The 12,489-nt window shown below is 43.4% G+C and overlaps 1 protein-coding gene across 3 annotated transcripts in view; it reads left to right on the forward strand.

The window, feature by feature from the left end:
- The first annotated feature begins 2,362 nt into the window (after positions 1–2,362).
- The window catches only part of SPG7 (SPG7 matrix AAA peptidase subunit, paraplegin), a 46,758-nt gene continuing 36,631 nt past the window's right edge, over positions 2,363–12,489 (forward strand). For 2 of the 3 annotated variants that reach the window (XR_014796926.1, XM_084905698.1), the window contains exons 1-3: positions 2,550–2,774; positions 5,824–5,926; positions 7,743–7,832. Coding sequence is in view for 2 of the 3 variants with exons in the window: in XM_084905698.1 (XP_084761824.1) it covers positions 2,589–2,774; positions 5,824–5,926; positions 7,743–7,832 (379 nt within the window). In the remaining variant the exon portion in view is untranslated. Of the gene's footprint in view, positions 2,775–5,823; positions 5,927–7,742; positions 7,833–12,489 lie in introns of all 3 variants that reach the window. The other variant, XM_084905697.1, reaches the window with a different exon arrangement.

Here is a 12,489-nt window from a genome sequence, read left to right on the forward strand (position 1 = left end):
GACCTAATTTCCCACGGCATCCTAGGAATAACTCCTGGATATGAACACCTTCTGCCTTCCTGGTTCGCAAGTTGCTTTCACATACTTTAATTGCCTTTTATCTTTACAACAACCCTGTGAGAAACCCAAGGCTGATATTAGCCTCACTTGGAAAATAATTATCATCCATTCCCATTTTACTGATGAGAAAATTGAGGCTTGGAGAAGTTAATAACATGCTCAAAGTCACAGGCTGAGGACAGAAGCCAGCGTTCTTTCATCAGAGGCTGGCCCCCTGCTCACAAGTGAATCACAGGCAAGGAGGTTGGAACACCATAGCAACTTCATTTCAAACAATGTTGATGGGATTACATCTTATACTCTTCCCAGACACATTCAAGTGTGTTAGTGGCTTTGAATCACAAATCCTCTGAACTGGGTGATGAGGGAACAGGCATGAGGGTGGCGGGGTTGGTTCTTTCCTGCCAGGGAGGCTTTGCACAAGCTTTAATAGGGTGCAAGAAACCACTCCTGTAAGTTTGGTTAGCCATTAGACCGGTCTGAGGAGAGATTAGGGGCAGGATGGCAAAATGTGGCAGGGCAATTTAACCAGGAAAAGAAAAAATGATGGAGGAGGAAGATTGGAAAGAATGGATTGATTGGGAAGGAAAATTGTAAGAGTACAGAAGAAACAAAAGGAAAGGCAGTTCAGTTGTATAAATCAGCTGTAGCCCTGGGCTTAGTGGCTGCTTTCTCCAACAAACCACAAATAAGAACCTCTGCAAAAACAGTGGTTGCCAAAGAGCCATGGTCCAGTAATCAAGGCACTTAAAAAAAAAAAAAAAAAGTCCCCAAACCTTCCTACTTCCAGGGGAGAGGAAGGGGAAGGATGTACTAGTTATATATGTTACTTTAAACACTTAAGGTGTAATGGTGTGTGATCCAGAAACCAGTGAGACCAGCTCTGAAACTGTGCCATCACTTCTTAGATATGACTTTGGATAGGTAACTTTGATTTTGTCAGTCCTTATCTGTAAAATTGACATTAAAAGTATTTGCTGCCCAGCCTGCACCGTGGCTCAGTGGTTGAGCATCAACCTATGAACCAGGAGGTCACATTACTGGATCCCAGTGTGGGGCATGCAGGAGGCAGCCAAAAAGTGATTCTCTCTCATCACTGATGTTTCTTTTTCTCCCTCTCCTTTCCTCACTGAAATCAATAAAAATACATTTTTTAAAAAGTATGTGCTTCTCAAAATTGTATTAAGTCAGAGGGTATTAAATGGAACCAGGCACTAGTTAGCACTCAGGATAATGGTTGTTATGATTCATCCTCAGGAATTCAGGGACTACAGAAAAGCACATCCTAACCCTACCACTGTTTGTTTTGTTTTGTGTCCATTGGTTGTATTTATATGCATGCATACAAGTCCTTTGGTTGATCTATTATCTCCCCTATATCTCCCTCCCCTCCCCGCTGTAATTCGACAGTCTGCTTGTTGCTTTACTGCTCTATATCTATCTTTTGGTTCATCAGTCTATAATGTTCTTTATTATCCATAAATGAGTGAGGTCATGTGGTGTTTCTCTTTCACTGACTGGCTTATTTCACTCAGCATGTTCTCCAATTCCATCCAGGTTCCTGCAAATGATGAGAATTCCTTCTTTTTTATGGCAGCATAGTATTCCATTGTGTAGATTACCATTGTTTTTTGATTCAATCATCTGCTGACGGGCACCTAGGCTGTTTCCAAATTCTAGCTATTGTAGATTGTGCTGCTATGAACATAGTTAACCCTACCACTGTTAACACATCCACCTTAGTCTTTGCTTTTCCTACTCAACAAGCTTTACAGCTCTCAGCAATCCTTCGTCTTAGAACTAACACTCATGCCCAGAGCTAAGGTGGGCCAGGAAAGGTGCGGGTTGGGTGAGGGCAGGAAGAAGCTGGCCAAGGGCAGGAACCCCCAGGGTGAACAGTTTGGGCCGGGGATTAAACAAGACTTCTGACTGTCCTAGAGCAGCTAGTGGACTCTATGTCCGGGCGGTGATCCTGCCCACCAAAGCTGGAAATGACTTTCAGAATGGCGTCAGCGTGCTTCCAGAATATAACTAACTAGCTGAGAAGTTGTTGTCTATTCAAAATTAAGCATCTTGTAGGGCGAGATTCCACACTTGTGTCCGCGCCGGGGTTACCGCGTGGCCCTCCTCCACGTTCTTCATCTTAACGCAGCCCCGCCCGCGCGGAGGGCCTTCTCCGCGCTCCTCGCGCTCAGAGGCGCCCGAGCGGGGATCGGACCGCTGGCGGCTCACGTCCCCCTCGGTTCTCGCGCTCCACTCGGTGACCCGGAGCCGGCGGCAGCCAATCCCTCCCCACCAGCGGCCTGGTGCCGAGTCGCGTTATTCCCCTCCAGGGCGCGCCGGGCTGCAGCCATCCGAGGGGGACTCATCGCTCCGCACCTCAATAAACCTGCAGGAAGTCCCCGTTGGACCGGTGCCCAGACGCTGCGCGACCCGGAAGCCGGGTGCGGGGGACCAAGCCGTGGAAGCCTCAGCCGCGCAGGCGCCTGAGGAGTCTCTGACCCGGCCGGCGCCGCTTCCGGGCCAACATGGCGGCCGCGTGGCTGCTGCTGCTGCGCGCCCTCCGGCAGGGCCAGGGGCCGGGTCCCGGGCGGCCGTGGGGCCCTTGCCTGGGCTGGGGCCCAAGTCTCTACGTCGGGGTCGGGAGGAGGTGGCCGTACTTCGTCCACAGAGCTCCCGTGGGTGTCGCCGAGGCTGGAGGCCGAGTCCTGCAGGTAACCCGGGTCGCGTAGATGCCGCTCCCGCAGGGGCTGGGAGGAGGTAGCACAACGTACAGGCCCTGGCTTGGGTGTTTCCAGCCCATGCTTCACGTGTTGTTGATATTTTCTGCCTGTATTCCTTTAAAATGGAAGACAATAAGAGTTTCATCATTTTCTAGCAGAGAAGTATTTTACATTTGGCTCATATATATCACAGCCCATCAAGTAGCTGGCCACAGCCCTCAGGGCCTGAGGGGTTTGTGTGAGTAAAACACCACGTAGCTGTATTTTTCTTTAGTCGTGTAGCAGCCTCAGACGGTGTTGATGCAAATTCATGGAGCACCTTCGATGTGACTGCTGTGTTCCAGGCCCTGCTAAGGTTGACATTTCGTCCTGAAAGCAAACCCTAAGTCCTGGTGTGTTTTTGGCAGATTTTTCCTCCTCAGCCCTCTCAGCAATTCAACCTTCACATTTTAGGTGAAATTTCTTATTATTTTTACATAATTTGAGGGCCAATTTTCATTATGGCCCTATTCTAGATTACTGGTCACTTTTCTGAACCTGAGGGCAACTGTAGATAGCTATCCCCCTCCTTTTTTCCGTTCTATTGGGAAGGAACATAACTTATTTCCGTAAGTCTGACCCTTTACTTATTCTGTAAAATAAGGTCTGAAATAAACAATTCACACAAATTTTTGAAATCTAAGAAAATTCTCTCACCAACGGCCATAATAGTAATAAACTAAGTAAGCTGGTTTAAACAGTCTTTGGGGCTGACATTGAAGAAAGATGATTTTTGTGAGTGCTATATTTAACACACTGATGTTGCTTATTTATTAGGTCCAGTCCACACTCTGTGGCCCTCTTTTATATGACCTCTTCTTGTCACTGAGTCAAGAATAGCAGTATTAATTAAATGGGACAATCATTTTATAGACTAGGACTTTCATTCTATTGCTAAAGGAAATTGCATGTAATATGCTCCTCATCGAAGAGCATTGAGCAGGGTGTTACTTTTCTTGATAGCAGCAACAGAGCAGGAATGAGCTAAGGAAAGACAATTAAAAATAAGTGACCCTGGCCAGGGGTTTGGGTGTGATCTCTGGTCTGGGCATGTACAAGAAGTAACCAATGAATTCATCAGTAAGTGAAGGCTGCCTTGTATTTGAAACATGCTTTCTATTATGTATTGACTACATTTTGTTATGCACATTTCATTTGTTTAATAATGTGTATAAGACACCTTTCTAAATGAAACTCTGTGTGCCACACTTTGCACTACTCCTAACATAATGATAACCTCAAGACTATCAGGAGAAATAGTTAAATTTCCATTTTATGAAGAACCAAATTATTAGTTAAGCTTTTTAAAAAATTACCAGTTTAGCCAAAACCGGTTTGGCTCAATGGATAGAGCGTCAGACTGTGGACTCAAGGGTCCCGGGTTCGATTCTGGTCAAGGGCATGTACCTGGGTTGCGGGCACATCCCCAGTGGGGGGTGTGTAGGAGGCAATTGATCGATGTTACTCTCTTATCGATGTTTCTAACTTTCTATCCCTCTCCTTTCCTCTCTGTAAAAAATCAATAAAATATATTTTTCAAAAAATTACCAGTATACATAATTAATCAGAGTGCATTTTTAAGTTCTAACTTTTTTTTGTTGTTGATTATATAATGCATCATTTGAAAATACCAAGGAAATAATCTTTTTGTTTTTAATAATGCATGAGTGGAAGTAACGCTAGTTGGCAGTATTTGGTTATGAGGCATCAATAAAGTAATTGTGGCCGAAACTGGTTTGGCTCAGTGGATAGAGCATCGGCCTGTGGACTGAAAGGTCCGGGTTCGATTCCGGTCAAGGGCATGTACCTTGGTTGTGGGCACATCCCCAGTAGGGGGTGTGCAAGAGGCAGCTGATTGATGATTCTCTCTCATCGATGTTTCTAACTCTCTATCCCTCTCTCTTCCTCTCTGTAAAAAAATCAATAAAATATATTTAAAAAATAAATAAAGTAATTGTGTTTATTTTATTTTAATTTTTTTACACTTCACTGTAGTTTATTTATTTATTTATTTAAAATATGTTTTCATTAACTTGCATCTTTTTTTATTTTTTTTATTTTTTATTGATTTTTTACAGAGAGGAAGGGAGAGAGATAGAGAGCTAGAAACATCGATGAAAGAGAAACATCAACCAGCCGCCTCCCGCACACCCCCCACCAGGGATGCATCCGCAACCAACACACATGCCCCCGACCGGAACCGAACCTGGGACCCTTCAGTCCGCAGACCGATGCTCTGCCACTGAGCCAAACTGGTTTCGGCTCACTGTAGTTTATTGAAAGCACTGTACTCACAGTCATGAATGTGGCTGTCTTAGTGTCTCAGATTTTTCTAAAATTATAATGTGATGCTGGCTATTCACACCTGTTGCAAATATGGCCCTGCTTCCTGGGCACACTGCTCCCTCCCTCCCAAATAGAAGATTCAAGTGGTTGGAATTCAAGATCAGCTTGACTCCTTTAAAGTAATTGTGTTTAAAAAAAATAGTAAGTGAAACAACACATAAATGTTTCTCTCCTCTTTCTTTTTCTTTTTCTTTTTTTTTAAATATATTTTATTGATTTTCCACAGAGAGGAAGGAATAGGGATAGAGAGCTAGAAACATTGATGAGAGAGATACATCGACCAGTTGCCTCCTGCACACCTCCTGCCAGGGATGTGCCCGCAACCAACATACATGCCCTTGACCAGAATCGAACCTGGGACCTTTCAGTCCGCAGACCCGACGCTCTATCCACTGAGGATAGAGACGCTCTATCTTTCTTTTTCTTTTTCTTTCTCTGTCTCATATCAATCAATCAATCAACCAATAAAATAAATAGTAGAACAAATAGAGAAATTGCCAACATAGACACAGAAAAAATTAAATTGGCCTTAAGAATATGGAACATATTCAAGTAGGAGAATGCTCATCCTGAAAACAGAATTTTGGAAATAAAATTGGTACACTACTGTAATACATGGAAGACTGATCCTGGTTGTCCTTTTTTTCCCCCCCAGAGTTTCCAATTGCGAGTGCTAACCCCTACCTTTGAAGGGATCCATGGATTATTATTGAAACAGCATCTTGTCCAGAATCCAGTGAGGCTCTGGAAGCTTTTAGGTGTGTATCTGTTGAAAGACAAGTGACAGGCAAAGCCTGTGCCATTTGTGTGTAAATTAAGGGTAATGTTGCTGGTTTGACATTGACAGAAAAACGAAATCACTAATAGGACCTTTGGCTTCTATATTATCATGAGTCCTTAGACGCTTTGAAATGAAGTTTATGAAAAGGATGGTTATCTAAGATCAGAACAGGCCACTTTTGCTTATTTTGAATCATTTGTGTTTTGTTTTTTTAAAATATATTTTATTGATTTTTCAAGAGAGGAAGGGAGAGAGATAGAGATCTAGAAACATCGATGAGAGAGAGACATCAACCAGCTGCCTCCTGCACACCCCCTACCAGGGATGTGCCCGCAAACAAGGTACATGCCCTTGACAGGAATCGAACCTGGGACCTTTCAGTCGGTAGGCCAACGCTCTATCCACTGAGCTAAACTGGTTTTGGCTGTTTTGCCTTTTTTTTTTTTTTTTTAATTTGGGTGTAGAGCAATAATTGGGCTGCTTGAAAAGTTTTGTCATGTTCTCATGTTCTCTAGCCAGCTCCACGAATGTTTGTAAGGATCTATAGAGTGGCTCATGTGTTTATAACCAGAAGGTAACTAAAACTAGCCTGGAAATAATTTGCTCTCACTATAGAGTTGCACTGTTCAGTGAGACCTTCTGTCTCTCTTGACTTTAGGTCAAAGGTCCTTAAGGAGTGACTTCTGTAATTTTACTCCCCCCTTCATCCAATTGGAATAGGGAAAGATTAAAATCTTTTGACTCCAAGTGTGCATCAAATAACCTGGTGTCTGCACATGGTGAGAAAGCTGTGACTTGGGGCAGTTTTCACATCTGGTATCTGTGTTTTTTCATTTAAATTTACACATGTACTCAGTGGTACACCCTTCACCCTTCAACAGCCTGATCTGTGTCAAATAGCCGTTAAGGTAGTTTCACTTGTGATTTTGTTAATCCTGTGCAGAAAAGTCATGGTTTTGAGAATCTTTTCCCCCTGTTTTTTACAGATTGGTTAAGACCTTGGATAAGATAGGCCTTTTGTGTGAGGAGTGCTATGTAGTCCTGTTTTGGTGATGGTGACAGTTGGCTCGTTGCCTTACTGCATGTGCCAAAGCCACTTGTGTCCTTTGTTAATTTAAGTGACGGTATATATTAAAGGGTTTATTCTTCAACAAATTCGTGACATGTTCTCAAATTTACATTCATAACTAATTTTCACTTCCTCACATTTAAATCACAAAGATATTTCATAAGTTGAAGTAGTTAATTATTTTATAACTAGAGGCCTGGTTCATGAAATTCGTGCATGGGTAGGGTCCCTAGGCCTGGCCAGAGATCAGGGCCCATCTGTGGGGTGATCGGGGTTGGGGGGGCTCGCTGGCACCTGCCTTGGCCAGCCTGGCACCACCTGCTTGCCGGCCCTGTCTCCTAGTATCACCAGTCGCCTCCCTTGGGGGGGCAACCTGGAGGGCAATCAGGGCTTCTGCTGGCACCCACCTTGGCTAGCCTGGGACCTGTGGGCTGGGGGCAGCTCCTGCATTGAGTGTCTGCCCCTTGTGGTCAGTGTGCATCATAGTGACTGGTCTTTCCACTGATCATTCCACTGTTCGATTTGCATATTAGGCTTTTACTATATAGGATTTGTAAATATTATACTAAGAATGATAGAAGAAAATGCTTTATCTCACACTTCTATATCTTATAGGTTTTGGATAGTTTCTATTTTGATTTGGTTATTTGAAAATGTACTCTTCTACTAAGTGTTCCACTATAGTTGCAGATCTTGATTGTTAAACACTTTCCTATTCCTGTAGGTGGCACTTACTATTTTAACACCTCAAGGAAGAAGCAGAAGACTAAGGACCATGATAAATCCAAGGGGAGGACCCCTGAAGATGATGAAGGTAGCTTATTGGATGTTCTGAAATGATGGCTGGCTTTGTTGCCTGTACAAGCACATTCTAGACGAAGCAACAGGAAACCTATTTTAATTTTTTCCATTGATTTTTTTAATTTTTGTTTTTATAGAGAGTGGAAGGAAAGGAGAGAGAAAGGGCTGGGGGAGAGAGATCAATTGTTTGCCTGCTGCATGTTTCCCAGCAAGGGCAGGGGATCAAACCTGCAACCCAGATATGTGCCCTTGAGCAGGAATCGAAACTGCAACGGTGAGGATAGATACTCTTAACCACTGAGCTACTGGTCAGGGCAGAAAACTCTTAAAAGTAGGGCAAGCCCAGGCACCTGTGCTCTTCTCCCTGTGAGTAACTATCCCCAATCTCTAATTCTTTTGCTGGGTCCTTCCTGCCTGTCCTTTTAGAGATCCTTTCATCAGCACCTGTCTGGTGAACTCTTCAGAATGCCTAAAGATAGGGAGCATTTCTGTTCTTTGCATGGAAAAAGTGAACCTTACATCTCTCCCATGCTCAAGAGTTCTGGGGCACAAGGAAGACACTAGGACTCCTTAGATAGACTCAATCCCATAAACACCTGGTTAGTATTTCCACAGCCTCCAGGCTTGAGAAGTAGCCCCAGAGGAGAGGGTGCAGTGTAAGGAAAACATAGGTGATCACTGTTCTGTAAAAGGACCCCTGTGATCCCGTCTCAGCCTCCAGTCCCAGTTCATAGTGAACTCACTTGCAAATGTTGTCTCATCTCTACTCTGAAATTGGGACCAGATGATCATATAAAGAGTGAGGGAAATAAACATGTAAGTTTGAACTGAGTTTACCTCTAAGGAGCTGATGATAATGAGAATGAAGGAACTGGGGCAGCTTGTGCTAAGGATGCAGCCGTGTGTGTGTGTGTGCGCGTGTGCGTGTGCGTGTGCGTGCGTGCGTGTGTGTGTGTGTGTGTGTGTGTGTGGTATGGTGGGTGTTGTGTTCGTCCACACATACATACCAGTCTGGTTTTTATTTGAAAAGAATTGAACTTTTGTGAAGAAAACAGAACAGGTATTTAGTGGAGTCCAAATCCTAACTGTCCTTTTATTGTTTTTAGACATTCTGAAAACTGTCTTATTTAACACCAAGCTATATCTTTTGAAAATTGTAGCTCTGTTTCACACTGTAGAACAGATGGTTGTGAGTCACAGAGTTACTTTTTTAAATTCCTTTCACATGGGGTGTGGTGGGCATTATGTACAGAGCATTGAGGAACAACAGTTGATTTGTGCATTGCAGCCACCCAGTCAGGAATGGGATTTACAAGTTCAGTGTCTTAAATGTATCGAAAATAGACATTATGATCATATAAAGCCTCTAAAGGAGAGATGTTGTCATGAAACTCATTCAGGTCAGTGTGTTTTGGTTAATTTGATGACTGTCAGCATTATTTATTAGAGAACAAGATTGAAAATAAAATATTTGAAATAGATGGTTTCTAAATAATTAGTACTCACCTGAGAACATAAATTTGCTTTCCAGAATAATTTATATCCTCTATTTAACTGCCTCCTGTGAGTATGAACTTTAAACATTAGGTTTATCACTATAATCTATTATAACAAGATATGAGCCGAAACCTGTTTGGCTCAGTGGATAGAGCATTGGTCTGCGGACTGAAAGGTCCCAGGTTCGATTCCAGTCAAGGGCATGTGCTTTGGTTTCGGGCACATACCCGGTGGGGTTGTGCAGGAGGCAGTTGGTCGATGTATCTCTCTCATCGATGTTTCTAGCTCTCTATCTCCCCCCCCCCCCCCGTGAAAAATCAATAAAATATATTTTTTAAAAAGATAAGAAATATCAGATTTACTATAATGTTTTTAAAATGATTACTAGGACAGCCTTCTAGTAGGTTTCATTTGTGTGTGTGTTTTTTCAACTTTTGAATTCTTTATTCTACTGTTCTCTGTTTTGTCACTTAGTTTTAAGCTGATTTAAAATGCCTTTGAGCCGAAATCGGTTTGGTTCAGTAGATAAAGGGTCAGCCTACGGACTGAAAGGTCCCAGGTTCAATTCCAGTCAAGGGCATGTACTTTGCATGTACTTTGGTTGCTGGCACATCCCCAGTGGGGGGTGTGCAGGAGGCAGCTGATAGGTGTTTCTCTCTCATCCATGTTTATCTCTGTCCCTCTCTCTTCCTCTCTGTAAAAAATCAATAAAATATATTTTTAAAAAATGCTTTTGAATTTCTCTAAACTGATGCTGGAGAGGAAGATGGTGTGTTTGTGGGTGATACCTCTAGGCCAGGGGTCCTCAAACTTTTTAAAGTGGGGGCCAGATCACGGTCCCTCAGAGAGCTGGAGGGCCGGACTATATGAACTACTAATTCCTACTGTAACACCTCGGCTGCGCTCACTGCCCAAAAAACCTGGCGGGCCGGATCAGACTCCTCTGCAGGCCGCATGTGGCCCGCGGGCCGTAGTTTTGAAGACCCCTGCTCTAGGCAGTGCAGAGAGGAGCAGGTGAACAGTGAGTTCCACCTGTGCTTTTGTCTTTGGAGGAGTGACTACATGTGTAGCTTGCTGTGGACCTCCCACCCCAGGCTTTGGGCTGAGCCTGCATTTGTCCTGGGTCCTCTCTGGGCTTCCTTGGAGTGGATGAGCACCTTTGTGCATGAAGGGACACATGGATTGTGGGGAGAACAAATAAGTGGCTGAAGTTTTGGCTGCTGAGATCTGGATCCATCTTGGGCAAAACGTGAAAGGTTGCTTGCATTTCTCAGTGGGCATCATTAGCAACAGGTCTGGTAGAATCTAGTTGGAGTGTTGGGGAAGATGAGCCATACTGCATCGGTGAGCTCCACAGGATTAGTTCTAGGGCCTCTTTTTGTAAAGAGGTGCCGGATGGTTGTAAGGACTGGGATAAGTGGGCCATGACCATGAAGAGCACCACATAATTAAAATACAGCACCTTTCCCTCCACCTCAGCAGAGGAGGGGGCTTGTCTGATCAGGGGACTTGGGCAGAAGAGATCTTTTGGTGGGTCACTAAAATCCAGTCCACCTGTAGGACTCTTTCCCAGCTTTGCTGTGGCCCAGAGAGAAGTGACCCCTGCGTGTGCTTTCTGTTCCTCTCCAAAAGTTTCTCCTTCATTTCCTCCTTCCTGGAGTGTTCCTCTGTTCACCATCTGCTGAGGTTGACTCATCTCTCCCGAGGTTTCCTCATGACTAGATCTGGGACTGAGTCTTCTATCTTTTTCCATTCCCAAGAACTGAACTTGAAGTTGTCTATATTTTTAAAATATATTTTTATTGATTTTTTACAGAGAGGAAGAGAGGGATAGAGAGTTAGAAACATTGATGAGAGATAATCATCGACCAGCTGCCTCTTGCACACACACACCCCCCCCACTGGGGATGTGCCTGCAACCAAGGTACATGCCCAGAACTCTTCAGTCCGCAGGCCGACGCTCTATCCACTGAGCCAAATCGGTTTTGGCTGAGTTGTCTATATTTTCAGTTGGGTATTAATAATAGTAATGTGCCCTAGCTGGTTTGGCTCAATGGATAGAGTATCGGCCTGCGGACCGAAGAGTCCCAGGTACTAGTCCAGTCAAGGGCACGTGTCGTGTTGCAGGCTCAATCACCAGTGGGGAATGTGCAGGAGGCAGTCGATCAGTGATTCTCTCATCATTGATGTTTCTGTCTCTTCTTCTCTGAAATCAATTAAAAAAAAATAACTGAGTAATGCAATATGGTGGTGATAGGGGAGTTACCTGATGGATCTGAGAAAGAATTGTTCTTTAAGAATAATCTAGAATTAATGCCGAAACTGGTTTGGCTCAGTGGTAGAGCGTCGGTCTGTGGACTGAAAGGTCCCAGGTTCGATTCCTGTCAAGGGCATGTACATTGGTTGCGGGCACATACCCGGTAGGGGGTGTGCAAGAGGCATCTGGTCGATGTTTCTCTCTCATTGACGTTTCTAACTCTCTCTCCCTCTCCCTTCCTCCCTGTAAAATAATCAATAAAACACATTAAAAAAAAAAAATAATAATCTAGAATTAAGTAATTCCCAGAATTAAGTGGATCCCAGTATATGTCTAATGACTATACATATCTTGCACTATATATATATGTGTGTGTGTGTGTGTGTGTGTGTGTGTATATATATATATATATATATATATATATTTATATATATATATATTTTTTTTTTTTTTTTTGAGAGAATAAGAGAGAGACAGAAAAGAAATCTATGTGAGAGAGGTACATCCATTGGCTGCCTCCAGTACATGACCTGACCACAACCCACAACCTAGGCATATGCCCTGACTGGAAATCGAGCCAGGGACCTTTCAGTGTATAGGATGATGCTCCAGTCAACTGACCAGGGCTACCTTGCACTTTTCAAATCTAATTGTGATGAATGACATATAACTTATTTGTATGTTACTCATTATAAATATTAAGTATAACAGTGGTTAGGGGGAGATACATGGGGTCTTCAGAGGCGTCGGAAAGGTATTATTTATTTTAATTTATTATTAGTAAATATATATATTTTAAAATATATTCTTATTGATTTCAGAGAGGAAAGGAGAGGGAGAGGGAGAGAGATAGAAACATCAATGATGAGAAAATCATTGATTGGCTGCCTCCTGCACACCACCCACCGGGGATCGA

Source organism: Pipistrellus hanaki, assembly GCF_964339955.1.
Source record: "Pipistrellus hanaki genome assembly, chromosome: 15".
NCBI lineage: Eukaryota > Metazoa > Chordata > Mammalia > Chiroptera > Vespertilionidae > Pipistrellus > Pipistrellus hanaki.